The sequence below is a fragment of the Gavialis gangeticus genome, unplaced genomic scaffold (assembly GCF_001723915.1).
Source record: "Gavialis gangeticus isolate Ggan-Ray unplaced genomic scaffold, GavGan_comp1, whole genome shotgun sequence".
NCBI lineage: Eukaryota > Metazoa > Chordata > Crocodylia > Gavialidae > Gavialis > Gavialis gangeticus.
Window position 1 is genome coordinate 59,377,084 of NW_017729022.1, and position 15,831 is coordinate 59,392,914.

At 47.0% G+C, this 15,831-nt stretch overlaps 1 protein-coding gene across 3 annotated transcripts in view; it reads right to left on the reverse strand.

Annotated features, from left to right (window-relative positions):
* Positions 1-331: 331 nt before the first annotated feature.
* The window catches only part of SEPT3 (septin 3), a 28,059-nt gene continuing 12,559 nt past the window's right edge, over positions 332-15,831 (reverse strand). For 2 of the 3 annotated variants that reach the window (XM_019515081.1, XM_019515083.1), the window contains 9 exons: positions 12,046-12,237; positions 11,330-11,458; positions 10,536-10,617; positions 8,620-8,757; positions 8,148-8,265; positions 5,828-5,923; positions 3,821-3,920; positions 3,329-3,380; positions 332-2,273 (listed from right to left, as the gene is read on the reverse strand). In XM_019515081.1, the coding sequence (XP_019370626.1) occupies positions 2,138-2,273; positions 3,329-3,380; positions 3,821-3,920; positions 5,828-5,923; positions 8,148-8,265; positions 8,620-8,757; positions 10,536-10,617; positions 11,330-11,458; positions 12,046-12,237 (1,043 nt within the window). In that variant the 3' untranslated portion in view covers positions 332-2,137. The remainder of the gene's footprint in view (positions 2,274-3,328; positions 3,381-3,820; positions 3,921-5,827; positions 5,924-8,147; positions 8,266-8,619; positions 8,758-10,535; positions 10,618-11,329; positions 11,459-12,045; positions 12,238-15,831) is intronic. The other variant, XM_019515082.1, reaches the window with a different exon arrangement.

Genomic DNA, 15,831 nt, shown 5'->3' on the forward strand with positions numbered 1-15,831 from the left:
CAGGCCAGGATCCATGGATTGCTGGGCTTTCATGAGGCCATGACAACAGCCCAGAGATCACACCAGCCCCCATGCACCTTCAGAGGGTTTCTAATGAGAAATTGGTGCACAGTGGTCCATAAGAGAATCTGTTGATTGTCAGTGCTCTATTGATCCCGGGATCAGGAACTGTTTCTGTTAGAGCAGGAACCCCTGCTCTAACAGTCTCAGCAGGTACCTAGTGGGGTGTGGCAAGGACTGATGGGCAAGTAGAAGTATCTGAGGAAATAGTGGAGCCTGCACAGTCCCCCTGCCCACTGGGGCAGTGAATTCATTAGCAGTTCTTTGGCCAGTAGTGTAACTACTAGGTCGGGGCAACTTGGGGAGTTACCTTAGGTGCTGATTTGTAAGGGGAAGAAAAATATCAGTTGGCACCATGCTGGCACCACAGCAGCAGCTAGAAGTCATCTCTGTCCCCAGGCATCCTACTGCCCCAGGCACCTGGCTGATTTGTTACACGTCTACCTTTGGCCAGTGGCTAAATGCCACAATCTGGTCCTTAGTAAAGGCCTCAGTATTTGTCCCTCAATTAATATTCATTGCTTTTATCTTCTCCCCCACCCCACTCCTGTGATAGGAAAGTAAAACAATAGCTTTCAGATGTCATGTAATGAACTCGCACCAGTAATACATACAAGATCTTTTGGGAGATATCAGCTACAGAAGAACAATAGGCAGCCAAATAGGAAGTAAGGTAATGTGAGAAGAGATTGAGAGAAACGAGAACTAAAGCAGTTTGGGAAAGTAAGGGGGAGGCACAGAAGAGAGAGGACAGAAAGAATGAGGGGAAAGAAAGAAGAGAGAGGGAGATGAGAGAGAGGAGGAGAGCAAACATAGGAGAAAGACAGAAAAGCAGAAAAATATGGGTAAAGGACAACAAGGATGGAAGGAGCTGCAGAGAGAGCAGGACCTCTGGGTGGCAAACATGAAATGCTTTCACAAACAGAAAGTATCTCTTGGGTTCCAATGCAAGAGATCAAAGGCAGAAACACTTTAACCCTCTGCTCTTTTCCTCTGCAATCTATGAGTGCTCCTCTGATAGCATGGAGGCTGGATAATAGACAGGACTTGTCCCCAGAAAATACTCCCAGCGAAGTAGAAGCTTATTGCTTGGCACAGAGTAGCTTCCTGACTCCTCTCACCATAAGAATCCACTAAGGAAGGGACAAGCAGGACCAGAACATGCTGCACTCCAACTGTTCTTGGCTGCTGTAACAGCCCAAAGAGGGTAATCACAGCAGAACAAGCCAGAGGCTAGGCACGATCGAGACTATGTGACAATCAAAGGCAGCTTTTGGGCGTCACATGGAAATAGATTTTAAAATGTTTTTAAAAATGGATTCTTTCCAGCATGGTTTACAGGGGTTTGCTCCTTAGAAAATATTCCTGTTCCTCAACGTACTTGGATTCTTCTCAAATCAAATCTGAATGTCCTTGATCTAACTGGCTATTTCCTCCCACCACCACATGTTCCCATTCAGTGGCCAGACTGGAAAACATGGCAATAATATTCTTTCCATCCCATCCATGTTTTTACAACTAACTCTTCCGATGGCCACAATGAGAAGCGAGGATACAACACCACCACTTATCACTTCCCCCAGACTGACCATTAAACCCCCCTTCACCTCCACCATGGAATTACTCTTCTGCCCAGAATGAAGCTCACGGTTGCCACCACCATCTTGAAGACACTGGGTACACGGACTCCACTGTCCTTGCAGTAAGTCCATGGCTTTTATATGGGCAAGCACAGGACCCTCAGGGCTCCTGACAAAAAAGTGAACCCCAAACGCCAGAAACTACACCTCCCAGAGTTCTCTCTGTGACTTCCCACAACCAAGACATATAACTGAGCCATGGTACAGGAAAGAGAGAAAGGTGACAAAGTCTGCTGTGCAAAATCAGAAAGGAGCACATTCTGGGGAGGACAGAGGAAATGCTCTTTGTCCATCCCCCTTACACGCGCGCGCGCACACACACACACACACACACAGAGGATGTTCCACATGCTTCAAAGACAGGCCCACAGTAAAGACAAGGGCAGTCAGGGTGGGTGGTAATATCCAGAGACAGTGAGTGACAAGAAGAGGGTAATTCATGGGTTACTTTCATGGTTTTCCTCTGTCTCAACGGTCATTGGGGGGAGGCCCCCATTGTCATTTAGTCGTTTGGCCCTGTAAGTCTCATAGTGGATGTTGTGTGTCACTTCTTTTAGGTCTTGGAGGTGGGTCCTGTATGAGATAAGGAGATGAAAGATATAGACAGGAGGAGGGTGAAGAAAGAAAACGTTAGCATGTCTTGTATCAACAATTACTCTTCCTGGTCTATTTTATCTTCTAACTTGAATGGGATGGGTCTTCCCTTGAAGCTGGCTAACAACCCAGGTATTCATTTTGTATGGGTGCCATAATGTGTTAATCAGCTAAAGTGGCACCATCCAACTGAAGAAAAGGGTCAGGCAGGATAAGTCACACTGATCAGGTCATTAGCCTTGCCAGTCCAATATCCTACCTCTAGTTCAAAGCTGTGGTCACGGTGTCAGCTCTCATGGTGTGCTGCCATCTCAGTTCAGACAACTCGTTCCTCAAGCCCTGTATTCTACTTCTTGCCTTGCCCAGAATGTAATGCCTCAGAAGCAGATTAAATCTCTGCAGGATGCATCTGATCAACATGGATAGCATAACCCATGTAGCCCTGCTATCAATAGTCGCCTCCCTTGATGAACACCTCTCAGTCAGTCATTAACCTGTTTCTGACCACCCAGAGGACTTTGCCATAATGGACAGAAAAGTAGAGCATTATCGTGTCATGACATTGTGTCACAACGAACACAAATGCCAAAACATCATGCCCTGAGGAGGCATGCAGAGGATCTGTTTCTTGCTTTGAGGAATATTCCTTGTGGTTTTTCTAAAATCCTAGAGGGACAGAAATTACTGTCTCATATGCTTTCTCCGGCTGCATGTGTCATGGGGCCCAGGGAAGATGCCAGTTTAGTCCCTTGCCACACAGGCCAGCTATTTCACATAAGCTATGATTACAGCTAGCTTCTTGTTGGCACAGTGGTCCCACAGATTAAAGATCTGCTGTCCATCAGTTAAGCCTAGATTTTTCCTTGTAGTATTCAGTCCTGTTCTGTCTGCCTCCAAGAACATGCTGTCACTCCTTCCTTCAGAGAATATTTCCATCTAAGGTGATCACACCTGTAGGAAATTCTATCTGTAAATTCATTGCATAAAAAGCATTCCTCACCATGAAATAACCAGTGCATAACCCCTGGCCTCACCTTATGACAAAGTCTCGAAGGAGGGCAAATTCGCAGTGATTAAGGTTTTCCACTGAAAAGACAAAAAAAGTGTTTGTTTGTTTGTTTCCTTTTAAAGCCTTCATTAGCACAGTTTAGGGCATGGTTGTTAAGACTGGGGTGCAAGGGCAGGAACTGTAGAGTGGTATAGGTGGATTGCCAGTAGGCTGTCATGCTTGCCAGTTATCAAAAATAGGAGGAAGCAGTATGGATGCTTTCCTGTGAGGAGTGAGGTGCCCTCCTGGGTCCCTGCTTGGCATCAGTGTTCCAGAGGGACAGCGGGACCCCGTCTGTCAGTGACTGAGCACTGGGAGCTACAGCTTCTCTAAAGGGAGTAATTTGAAAATCCTTTTTGTGTTGGTTAAAAAACCCATGGAAGTGTAGGCACTAAGGGGAGTGCTGGGAAATATATTAAGACCTTCGGATGGTGTTTAGCAAGCCTAGGCAAGAACATGAAAGGATGGACCTTTTTACCTTCAATGATTCCCCAGGGTGTTTTCCTTCCCAAGACTCTTTTGCCATTCACTTGGTATTCCTTGTCACTGCCCACCACTGCAAATGGCATGCTTTCCTGCTGGTGAGAGACAGGGGAGAGAAGTAATCAATCCACTCCTCTGAACACTTACCAGTAATGAGACCGAGGTGGTAGACACTGCTACTACTCTTTCAGTCATCTCCTCCCCCATCACCCAACTCTTACACAGAAACATCCAATGACTGTCCCTTTCAAAACAAGCCATTTTCCCTGCATTTCAGTCCTTGGGTTTGCAGATGTTCCTACTATTTCTATAGTTCAGTCTGCAGATGCTGTCAGTGGTTCCATGAATTCAGTAGACATGTGCTGTGCTTCTCTAGATCAGTCTGCATGCACAACCAGCATTTCTGAATGGCAGGCATGAGGAATGTGGAGCTGTAATAACGTGTTATACTGCATGGTGGTCCCATGTTCTTCATAGCAGTAATTTGATGTATTCCATCCTCCCTAAGGTCTGTCAGAATCGTTCCTGGCCAGAAGGAGGAGGAGATAGCTCAAAATAGGAATAATACGAGCACTATTAACAATACCAGAGTGGTTCTAGTTCATTCTCCTGCTCTGACTATGAAGAGTAAAATCATGTCAGTGCTAAAATAAGCCTCCTGCAGGACAAAGAATGCTGGCAGTGTTTAACGAGGACTTTGTTTTGAACTGCCAGGCAGGGGAGCCAGATTCAACAGGCACTCAGAGCTTGTCCACATGTAGAATTTGGTCACAGGCTCCCCAGGCAGGCACTTGATGGCATTAACACTGCCACTGTTCATTCCACTGCCTAGTTTCTGCCCCTCTGGGGAGCCTTGCAAGCCAGATCTGGAGCATGGAGATGTGTCATCTGGCTCACCAGACTGCCTGAGTGGCTGGAAATTCAGTGGTGGAAGGAGTAGTGCCTGCTGCAGTTCTAGAAACAAGGGTGATTCACACTGCTGCTGCCAAATTTCTGGCCCTGCAGACAGCCCTAGGAGACAAATGACATGGCCCCATACTCTGAATCCAGCACATGGACCAGCCCTGCAAATTGTTCAGCCTGTGGACTAGCCATGCACCACTCCTCCAGCTCACAGGGCCAAATGAGTTTGGCACCACTGACAGGAGAGATGTGGAAGCACTGACACCCCATGAGAGCTCATCTGGAATACCATGTACATCTCTAGTCACCCATACTCAGCAAGAATGAATTCAAACAGGAAGAAGTGTAAAGAATGACTACTTGGATGATGGGAGGGAATGAAGACCTTATAGTAAAAGAGACATCTAAAAAAGCTTGGGTTGTTTAGCTTAGCAAAGTGAAGGTGGAGAAGGGTTATGACTGCTCTCTCTAAATGCATTGTGGGGGGATATAACACCAGGGAAGAAAAAGAGCTATTTAAAGTAAAGGTATTTAAAGTAAAGGACAATGTTGCCATAAGAATAAATGGGTATAAAAGGCCCTTACAAAAAATTAGGCCGGAAATTAGAAGGAGGTTTTGGAACCATCAGATCAGTGAGGTTCTGGAACAGTTACCCGAAAGGGGTAGTGGAGGGCAATAAAACTAGCTACTTTTTAGATGGATTTGATCAGTTTGTGAAAAGGGTATTATGACATGGTTTCCTGGAATGGGGGGAGACTGGACTCTCTGATCCATGAGGTCCCTTCTAGTCCTCTCTTCCTTCATCCAACCCAAACCAAAGCTGTGTTCAAGCAAGATGGAGGGGAGCAAATATCCCTGTCAGCTCAGCCATCACAGTGCACCATGGTGATAACAGAAATGGGGACAAAGCAAATTAAAGAACAAAAGATGAAATGACCCATCCTCCCTGCTGGTTGTGAAGCATCAGTGAGAATACTTTACATTCACAGCCAGTTTTCCCCTGGCTCGCACTTTAGAAACTGGAGTGATCTGTCACTAGTTTGAACTCCATAAATTCCAATACCTGCCAGCCCACAGCCATGCCAAAGGACATCCTACCCTGATTTTGTCATTCTCTGTTTTATCCTCCAGGTCCTCATCAAACTCCTTCTGAGGGTAAAACTCGATCCCATTCACCTCTAGTTCTTTGCGCACCTGTCCAGGGAAACGTTTTAAAGTGAAAAGCAACAGAAGCATTAAATCAGGGCTGCCCAACTTTTTAAAGGCCAGGGGTTGCGCATCCCATGGGTCACACCAGAGGGGGACATGTGCCACAGAGGCTGCACCAGAAAGGGCCATGGGCCCCCTGAGCATACTCCCACTGCACAGAATATCCCTGCTACAGTGGACATGTGGGTGCTTCCCCCCCACCAGTGCACTGGGTTTATGCCCTAACCCAATTACTAGACATACATTATGATCACAAAGAATTAGTAACTTAGTAACATGACAGAAGTCAGCAGAAGGGGATCAGAGTGGGTCACTACACTCTCCTTTACCCTAGTCAGAGCTGAGTTGGGGTTCCCTAGGACAGGTTTGCTATGGCTAGCTGGTGTTTTGCAAAGGTTCATTTAAAGCAGTGGGAGCCAAACTTTTGGGCAGGCATGCCACAAGTTAGCCTTGTGCCCTCCCCATGTGCTACTCTGATCCCTTTCTTCTGCATGATCTGCTCTGCTTTTCGCTCCCTGCTCTGTACTCCCTGACTAATTTCCTCTTCTGTTTTCTGCTTCCTGCCCTGCTGGCTGCTGTGCTGCCTGTCCTCTCCTGATCTGCTGGGTGACACGCAAGGGCTGCCCAAGTTGTTCATGGCACTTGTGCCACAGGTTGGCCACCACTGATTTAAAGGACAAGCACATTCTTGAAATGACCATCTTGTAACATGTGCAGGGTGTAACGGCCCCAGCACGGGCACTCCAGACCACTAATTTGGGTCCATATTGAGGGCCAGGAGCAAATCAAAGGTCCAAACCAGAAGGCAAGCTGAAAACCAGGACCTAGAACAAGCACCAAGGAAACAAGCAAATGTCTGGAGCAAGAATAGCATAGGGAATGCCTACACTGTGTCCCCAGCTCCTGAGTACACCTCACCCACTTGCTTCCACTTGCACATGCCAAATCCAGAAATCTGTGAGTGTCATGCACACCACCCCCTAGCTTTTTCAAAGCCTCTGCCACTAGCAGGCTGGAAAGTAGCTTCAAGGAGCACCCATGGAGCAGTTTCACAGCTGCATTTCCAGGTTTGGTGTGTGCAAGTGGGAGCAAGTGGTCAGGTTGTGCTTTGGAGGGTCCTTCCCCAACATCACTGTGGATAGAGACCAGCCAGCACCAGGAGCAAGGAGAACTACATGTTGTATTTCCTGAGTCCTACAGACAACAGAGGGATTCAATATTTGGTGCAGTTCCCAGTAGCCAATCCCATGCTTCCCCAGGCATGGCAGAAAAGGCTAGCTCAGCCTGCTCTTACCTCATTAGCCCCAGCTAAGGGAGACTTTGGCTTTGAACTAGCCCTGAAACCCTGACACACGGTACCTTGGAAACAGCTGTGTTGCTGTGATTTTTCCAACAGCCAAGCTGGCTTTTCCCATACAAGTCTGAGTGACCTGGGCCATCCACTGCCGTCTAAGCACTGTCATAGTTACCACACAGCATCACACCCCACACTGTAACACACTACAGAGCTATGATCAGGTTTTGTTACAGTTACAGGATAACTGAAGTCTGAGTCAATGACTCCAGCACTGGATCCTATGACATCAGCTGGAGTGCTGAAGCATGAAGGAAAGTATCAATGGGTGCATCTACACATGCAATTAATACAAAACAATACACTCTGGAGCAGTTTGAGGTGGAGTAAACTAATCCCAGGTGCAGCGTCTACACGTGCACCCAGGACAGCAACAATTTGAGCTGGGGCAGAGCAAGCCCAGGCTGGCAGGGGGCATGGGGGTCAGCCCCAGGCTCTGCGTGGTGGTTTTAGGCAGCCAAGGAGCTGGCTGGGGCACAAGGGTGCTGAAAGTGCACAGTCATCTGGCTAGGCAGCAGGCAGGAGCCTGGACCCTACTGGCTGAGCTGTCCAGACACAATTTATGCCCGTGGTCAGTGTCTACATATGTGTTTAATCACAGTAAAATTATCCCAGTGTAAGATAGTACTGTTTCTGATCAGTGTAAATTAATTTACTGTGGCCTAGTACCACTGCATGTGTAGTTGGTTACACTTTACTCTGCAGCTAGTCTACTCCACAGTAAAGTGCATGTGTAGATGCAGCCAGTGTGTCTCAGAGATCAGCAGAAGGAATACATCCCACCTCTTCCACCTTCATAAAAGGACAGAGGGAGGCTCTGCCGCAGATGTTTTGCATGAAGGAGGTGGTACTCACCCTTTGCTTGAATTCAATCTTTTCTTCCAGGGTCATGGTGTCTGCCTTGGCAATAACAGGGATGATGTTTACTACTTTGCTGAGATGTTTCATGAACTCCAGGTCCAAAGGTCGCAAGCTGTAACCCATGAGAAAGGAAACTGGAAGAGTTATTTTACTACATTACCTATAATGACAGGACATCACCTCTTCGCCCTCCCTGGACTGAGGGATGAAAGCTTCTTTTATACCCTCAGCTAGACCCCACTGCTAGAGCTCTTCAACTTTTCTTTTGCTCTTTGCTTAGAAAACCTAAGGGACGGCACCTGTCCTGGCTATCTCATCCAAGACCTTTTCTTTTTGACCTTCAGTATCAGGATATCCCATGGGGGGATAAAACAAAGGCAGACCAGGATGTGATGGTACAGAGAAAGGATGAATGGGACAGATCAACAAAAATGACCCATAAGGGAGGCATCACTGAGATACATACGAGTGACCTGTGGGAGAAATGAAGTAGAGGCAGCAGTGGACTCTTGTGTCTGGGATTCGTTTCTTCCTCGCAATATTCACTTCCTCCTTCAGAAACTTTTCATATTGCTCATTGATGTATTTCTCAATTGGCTCCCAACTGTGAGCAGCAGAAAGAGGGAGAGAGAAGCACATTACCTTCTCAGCATCACATATGCAATGTTGCTGGCACCAACAGGAGAAGGAAGGCTTTGGATAGGAAAGACATCTCCATTAGCTGGAACAGATCCTTCCAGTGCTACTGACATCTGTGTTTAAGCATTTGTGCATTCACTCTTGTCTGCACCACATCTGAGATCAGCAGATGTGCTCAAGCCAAAGCCTCTATGGTAATCAGGGTGAGGGGCTGCTGGGAGGGTGTTCTCTGAGAGAGCTCTTGGTCTTTGGATTTTGCTCCACTTTGGTCTGAAATAGCCTGAATCTTCTGATCTTTAGACAGCGGGAGGGCTGTAAGGGTGGCCTCTGAACTCTTAGCCCAGGAAAGATTTTGGATTACCTAATTTGTTAGAAATGGGTTGTACCAACTGTGCTACATTCAAAACAATTAAACAAACAATTGGTTTGTTACATACCAATTGCCACATACATTCAAACCAATTAAACAAACAATAACTGTAGTAATATTCAATTTCCTGGCCCTTTTCCTTTTCCTCCAATAAACTGTGCTCACAGATCCAGCCCGCGGTGCTGTCATCCACCTCACAGGGTTCCTCAAGGTTCTGGAAGTTCGGTGGGAGGGAGCAGTGGCATTGTTAATTGCTACTCCTCTGATGCCAGATTTCTGGACCTGTGGGGAGCCTTGCAGGCCAGATAACATGGCCCTGCATGCCAGATTGCACTGCTGCACAGCCTGATCCAGCCGCACAGGTTTAGGCTGGCATGCAGCCTGATCTGGGTGCATGGCTGAATCAGGCTGACATGGGATCAGGCCCATGGACTGACCCCACATGCTGACTCCAGCCTGGGGTCCAGTCCCATGCCACTTATCTGGCCTACAGGACCAAGAGGCCAGGTACCACTGCTTTAGTAGATTACCAAACTCTTAACAAACTACATATTCTACCTAACAGTGAAGTACAGCCTTCTCTGGAGAACAACACATTGGCTGTTTAACTATTCCCAGTAATGTCATACAACAGCTTTCCATTGACTTCAGTGGGCTCTGGCTCAGGCCATAAGAAGAAACTGAAGAAGAATTCCACGTCCATTTGAAACCCCAGGCTGCCTTTTCAGGGGCCAGAACAAAGGTAGCCAGACTGGAATTTGGCAGGGATGACAGTGTTGACACCTCTATATCAACCCAATTTACTGTGAGATCTTTAATGACTACAAGCAGGTGAGGGCCATGGACTGGACTTGTATGTTGTGTACAAGCAGCAACTTTGATCCTAAATCCCTCTGGCACCATGCTGAGGCATTAGTTTAGGACTAAATAAGGAAGAACACTAGCCTCATCTTTTGCAGTGCTGACCTATCTGCAGCATGGGCACTTGTAGGGTCTATTTACCCTCTATCCACAGTGTATCTGGGAAGAAATCCAGAAGAACATTCACCCAACCACTCCGACTCACAGGTGCCAAAGCTGGATACATATCAATAAAGTGGCTTTGGGGGTGTTCTTGGAGCCATTCTTAAGCACTTTGGAAAGAGATCTTGGAGGTAGCGCCAAGATCCATCACCCCTGCCTGGACACACCAGAGACATGGTGTAGACATGCCCATACTCTCCTCTTCACTGTGTTCTGTGGGTCTGTCCTGAAGCATAGATGCTCCAGTGCTGGCTTTCCCCTTGTCCCCATCCCCAGGGCCTGGCAGTCACCCCAGAGACAAAGCTGGGGACAGAATATAGAAGGAAGGAGGTGGATGCAGAAACACTCACCAGTTCTCATTGTTGATCTGGTCACCAAATCCTGGGGTATCAATTACTGTCAGCTTCATCTTGACACCACCTTCTTCGATGACTGAAGAAAGGAAGCAAAAATGATGTCAATATCCCCCTTCCTCAGGATCTGCTCTCAGCGTGCAGCTCTATGGTACTCACTACAAGAATACAGGCTAAGGCCTCTTTACAGTACTCTGGCAGTGTAAAGGGGCCCTGAAGTAAAGTAGGAGTAAATTACATTTGCTCTCACTTTAATGCCTAAGCCGACCTTGATGAGAATCTGCCTCAGTATTGCTGAAGTTTTCTGTTTATCTACAGCCTAAGTCTGAAAGGAGGCTGTCCACACCCCAGTAGCCCTGTCAGCCTATTCCTGTTGCTGAGGCTGCAGCCAGTTAGTGCCACTTGGGATTACGAGAGTGCTCTCACTAGGTACTTGGCTGAGACTGGCCATCTTAGTTCATAGAGGCCACCAAACAGCGAGAGATGGAAACGACTTTCATCCCAGATGATCTTGGGGCCATGTTTCAACACAGCTACACAATTGAACGGATGATTTACAAGTGGCAAGGTCTATGCCTTTCTCTAATCTCATGCTCTAAGCAATGCAGTCCCCAGAACCTCACCAGTTCTGAAGAGCTATCCTCTAGAGCTGACAGGCTTGCATTGGAAAGGGGAGGGTTTACAGCAAGAAATGCATAATGTAGGGATCTTCTGCAAGACGTTGCAAAGACCACATCTATCCTTTTGTGGTTGCTACTGGTCACCTTCACAGTAGATCTCCTGGCTCTTACCATGCCCTATAGCTTTAATCTCCACTGTCTTAGGGATCTTCTCCTCGCGGTTCCAGCCTGAAGACTTGCGGCTCACCTGGGATTTGAAGAGAGTGTTCACCAGTGTTGATTTCCCCAGCCCACTTTGACCTGGTAAAGGGAAACAGGAAGCACCTAGCACAGTGATTCTCAACTACAGTACCATAGCACCCTGCGTGCCTTGAGTTTTCTAGTAGGAATCCATAGTGTTAAAACAATTCTGACCTCTTTTAGTCTTTCTGAGTTCTTTGCAACAGAAAAATTGCTCTATTATTTTTCCGTAGTCAAAAAATGACTGAAAACTGAGCTGGCAGTTTCCAAGGGGGGCTTGAGTCTAATGAGGGGTGTCTTGGGTCTAAAAAGGTGACCCAAGAACAAGTGATCTTGCATATATCACAGCTGTGTGATGATAACAATAGGCCTAGGAACTTAACCCCATGGAAGATGTCAGTTCAGTGCGGTAAGATCTTTTCCCTCTAAACATGTATGTTAAAGAGAATTACTGAAAGTGAACTAGAGATTGACTTGAACTAGGCTTGGTCTCATGTTAAAGCATCTCTTCTTCACCCCTATCCACAAAAACACCCTGTGTCTGATCATCTCTCCAGCCTGTACCTTTGGGATTGCCCTCCAAGCCAGGGTGAAGCATTGCTTACACTCCCCCACAGACCTTTATAAGCCTCCATAACCCTTCCTACCTACAACCATGATGTTGAAGTCAAATCCTGTCTTCATGGTCTTCTTGCGCATTTGCTCAATGATGGTGTCAATCCCAATGTAGCCCAGCAGGTTGGAATTAATGCTAACAGGTTTCATCGGCACTACTGGTTTTTGCCGGGGCTCCGGCACCAGGTCAGACATAGCTGCGTCAGTCCTGGTGTCTGCTGGCCCTATACAGAAGACAGCGGAAGGAATTGTTATTCAAGAGACATCTCTATAAATTCCCTCTGTCCTTCTATATTAGTGGTCAGTAAGGTTGAGGGTAGTATTAAATATTCATTTGCTGGACATAATTTTATCATTAGGGCCCTTTATGGACTGGCACCTATCTGAGGTTTCTGACTTACTGTTCTTCACCATCACAGCCTATGAGGTCCTATGGTTGAGGTTCTCAGAGGCTGGAATGTATCAGTGGCTACCATTGACCAACAATTACACTGGCAGTTGAAGCTAGTAGTATCTACTTAGCAAATGTGTCCCTCATTTTCCCCTTTCAACTTTTCCAGTTTTCACCAACAGTGATTTCTGCTCACTGGTGCTTAGAGTGTTCTCTGAAACACTGCAGTTGACTGGAAGGCATGTTCAGAATTTAATATTGCATCTGTACATCCAAAGCATCCCAACTGGGTTTGGAAATCTGGCAACAAATATAAATGATAGCACCTCACTCAGCTTTTGAAGCCTTAGACAAACTTGAAACCAGGAGATCAAAGTGTTATTATTAATTCATCCCTTCTGTGTCTCACCTCATTAATCCAGGCAGAACCCCAAACTTGCTGGGTTTTTTCCATATGTGTGTAATAGCTGAGTTTGTCTTTCTGTACGCTGAGGCACAACTTCTGTACGTGCCCTTGTTTTCTATCTTGATAACTGCAACCTCTCTCTTCTTAGCCAGCCTGGTACGTGCACTGTAGTCTCTCAGACCACCCTAAACAGAGCCACTCTGACCTTCAGCTCCCCTTTGAACACTTTCCCTTTGCTACCATACTGAATTTAAGCTTTTTTCAATTGCCATCAAGGCCCCAGGCAGTCTAGTCACACTCTGCTTATCTATTTTTGCCTCTTTTCATGTCTCCCCTGGCTCCATCACTCCCACTGGTAGGACCCATTTGTCTGCTTCTCTCACATACATCTCCATGCTTTCTTCTACATGCCTGTCTACAAGGCAGACCTTCTCCAAGCTGATTCACAAGGCCAGCTCCTTCTTGTTTACATTTCTTCTGAAGACCCACATACTTGGAAGTGCCTACAAAGAAATTTAGTGACTCCATCTCTCTCTTCCTGCCCCTTCCCTGTCTCGTAGGGTCTTCTGTAAAATAGATAGACAACAGCAAAATCTCTCCCAAATGGGCTTCATGGAGTCTGAGGTTCTTTCTCCTTATTGGGTTATAGCAGATTCTGCTTGGGGTCATCAATCATTTACTTATCTCCATCAATTAATGAGTAGCTCATATCTTCAGAGGGAGTGGGCTAGTGCTGGGACAGAGTGGGTGTGAGAACACTGGAACTCAAGTTGGAAATTAGTTGTGAGGGACGGCACCAAGCCTGAAACTGGAAAGAAGCTGAAGTGAGGAAATACAATGTTTTAAACTTAGGAAAACAATGCAGACATGACCTAGTGAGACATAGGGCTATTTTCACTCTGATCCTACACATTGACCCTTTCCCCCCAACTTTTTGTAGTCAGTTTTTCAGTATGAGAACAGTGACTGTCTTTGATCAGAAACCACTTGGCACATTTGGGATGCTACTGCAGTCAAAATGATACGTGATAAATTATCCCTTTCAGTCAGTCCCTCCCATGTCTTCACTTGCTCCCCCCTAATGCACCTGCCAGCAGCCAGAAATCCAGAGAAGCAGCTGGACAATCCTGTGGTGTGACTGCCGTTTGGTGTATGACATGCACTGCCTTTGGAGGAACAGACAGCCAAGACTGCAGGCGTAGAACAAGGGAAGTCAACCTTTTTGGCAGGAGTGGCCTTCCCAAGTGTCATTCTAGTCCCTTTCTCTGCCCAATCTGCTGCTCTGCTTTCTGCTCCCTGCTCTGTGCTTCTTGTCTGCTCTGCTTTCTGCTTCCTGCCCTACCTGCAGCTGTCTGTCCCCTCCCTGTACCATATACAGAGGCTCCCCATGCCACTTGTGGCACCTCTGCTGCAGGTTCCCCCCCTCCCCCTTCTGTACTAGAGGAACCAATTACAAAAATCTAGGGAAGAAGCTGTAGCAGTAATACATTTCTAGGGTATGGACGGAGCATCGGGTGGAAGGATGTTTAGGGAGTGTTTCAAGATATTCTTAAGCCAGGAGGAAGGGTTTTTCTGGGTGACTGAAGAACTTACAATGGCATTTCCCTTCTCAAAGCCCTCTGCAGACAATCAGGACTTGTCTACATGGAGGAATTTACCACCACGAGTTTACCATTATGAGGGGATGGGCATACAAATAGTTAACCATTGACACTGGTACAAAGGGATGGGGCTTTACTTACCATTAGCCGTTCTGTAGAAATTGCCTATTTACTTATTCTCACCTCACAGAAAATGGAAGCAAACTCACAGTAGCTTAGCCCTCATTGAAAAGGACAAGTCAATGAGCTTTATCAACCACTTATCAAAGGGTGTGCACATGGGCAGTTACCATGGAGTAGCTGATATGCTATAAAGTCTCACTTTCTTTTCCTTGCAGTGAATTATTTATAGGTCTATGCCTTAAGCCCAGGCTGTCCTGAGGGGCTGTTGGCATGTTTGCTGGAATCACTGTGTTGGCACGACTCCATGACCCAGGGAATGAATCCCACCACTACTTTCCCCCCCGCCAGCTGAATTCAGGGTCTTTGGTTGTCATTGGTGACTAAAATCAGCAGCAGAGAAAAAGTGGGGACAACTGGCAGCAGTGTTCATCCCCTGGGCTCTAGGGCCATGCCAGTGCAGTGGCTCCAGCACTCAAACCAACCAGCTGCTGCCCCACTGCCAGAGGCGGGTTATCCAGCTCACAAGAAGCCCCACAGTTTGCACCTGGTCTGCTGAGCCAAATGAGTTGAACACCCCTGCTTTAAATAAACCCGTATCAATCTGCAAGTATAATGCCCAGTGTGTGCTGCCTTATCCCAGAATCAGAGTCCCTTTTCCCACTTCAGTTTAAGGCACTTCAGAAGCAGTTTACATTAATTACCCAGACATCTCATGGGAAGATCACTCAGCAAAATCCGAGCGGTCGCAAAGCTTCCTCTCGTGCATGGATGATCTCTACCTGACTCAAGAAGTCTATGGGCCAATGAGAGGCAAAGCGCTGCTCGACCTGGTACTGGTACTGGGGATGACCTAATCGGCAACCTAGTGATCGATAGGAAGCTGGGTGACAGTGACCCTGAGCTGATCACCTTCACCATCCACCATAAAGCTGGCAAGTCAGTCAGCAACACAGAAGTCCTTGACTTCAGGAAAGCCAACTTTGACAAGCTGAGGAGGCTTGTCAGTGAGGCCCTAAGGGACCATGACCCCAGGGAAAGGGTAGTTCAAGAAAAGTGGTTGCTCCTCAAGGGAGCGATCCTCAGTGCACAAGCTAAGTCTATTCCATCTCAGAGGAAAGGCAGCAAGAGGACACAGCAGCCCCCCCTGGCTCTCCAGGGACCTAGCAGACCTCCTGAGGCTAAAAAGAAAGGCCTACAAAGGATGGAGGATAGGATTCACCTCCAAGGAGGATTATCCTGCACTGGTCCGGTCCTGCAGGGAGCAAACCAGGAAAGCCAAGGCTGCAACTGAACTCCA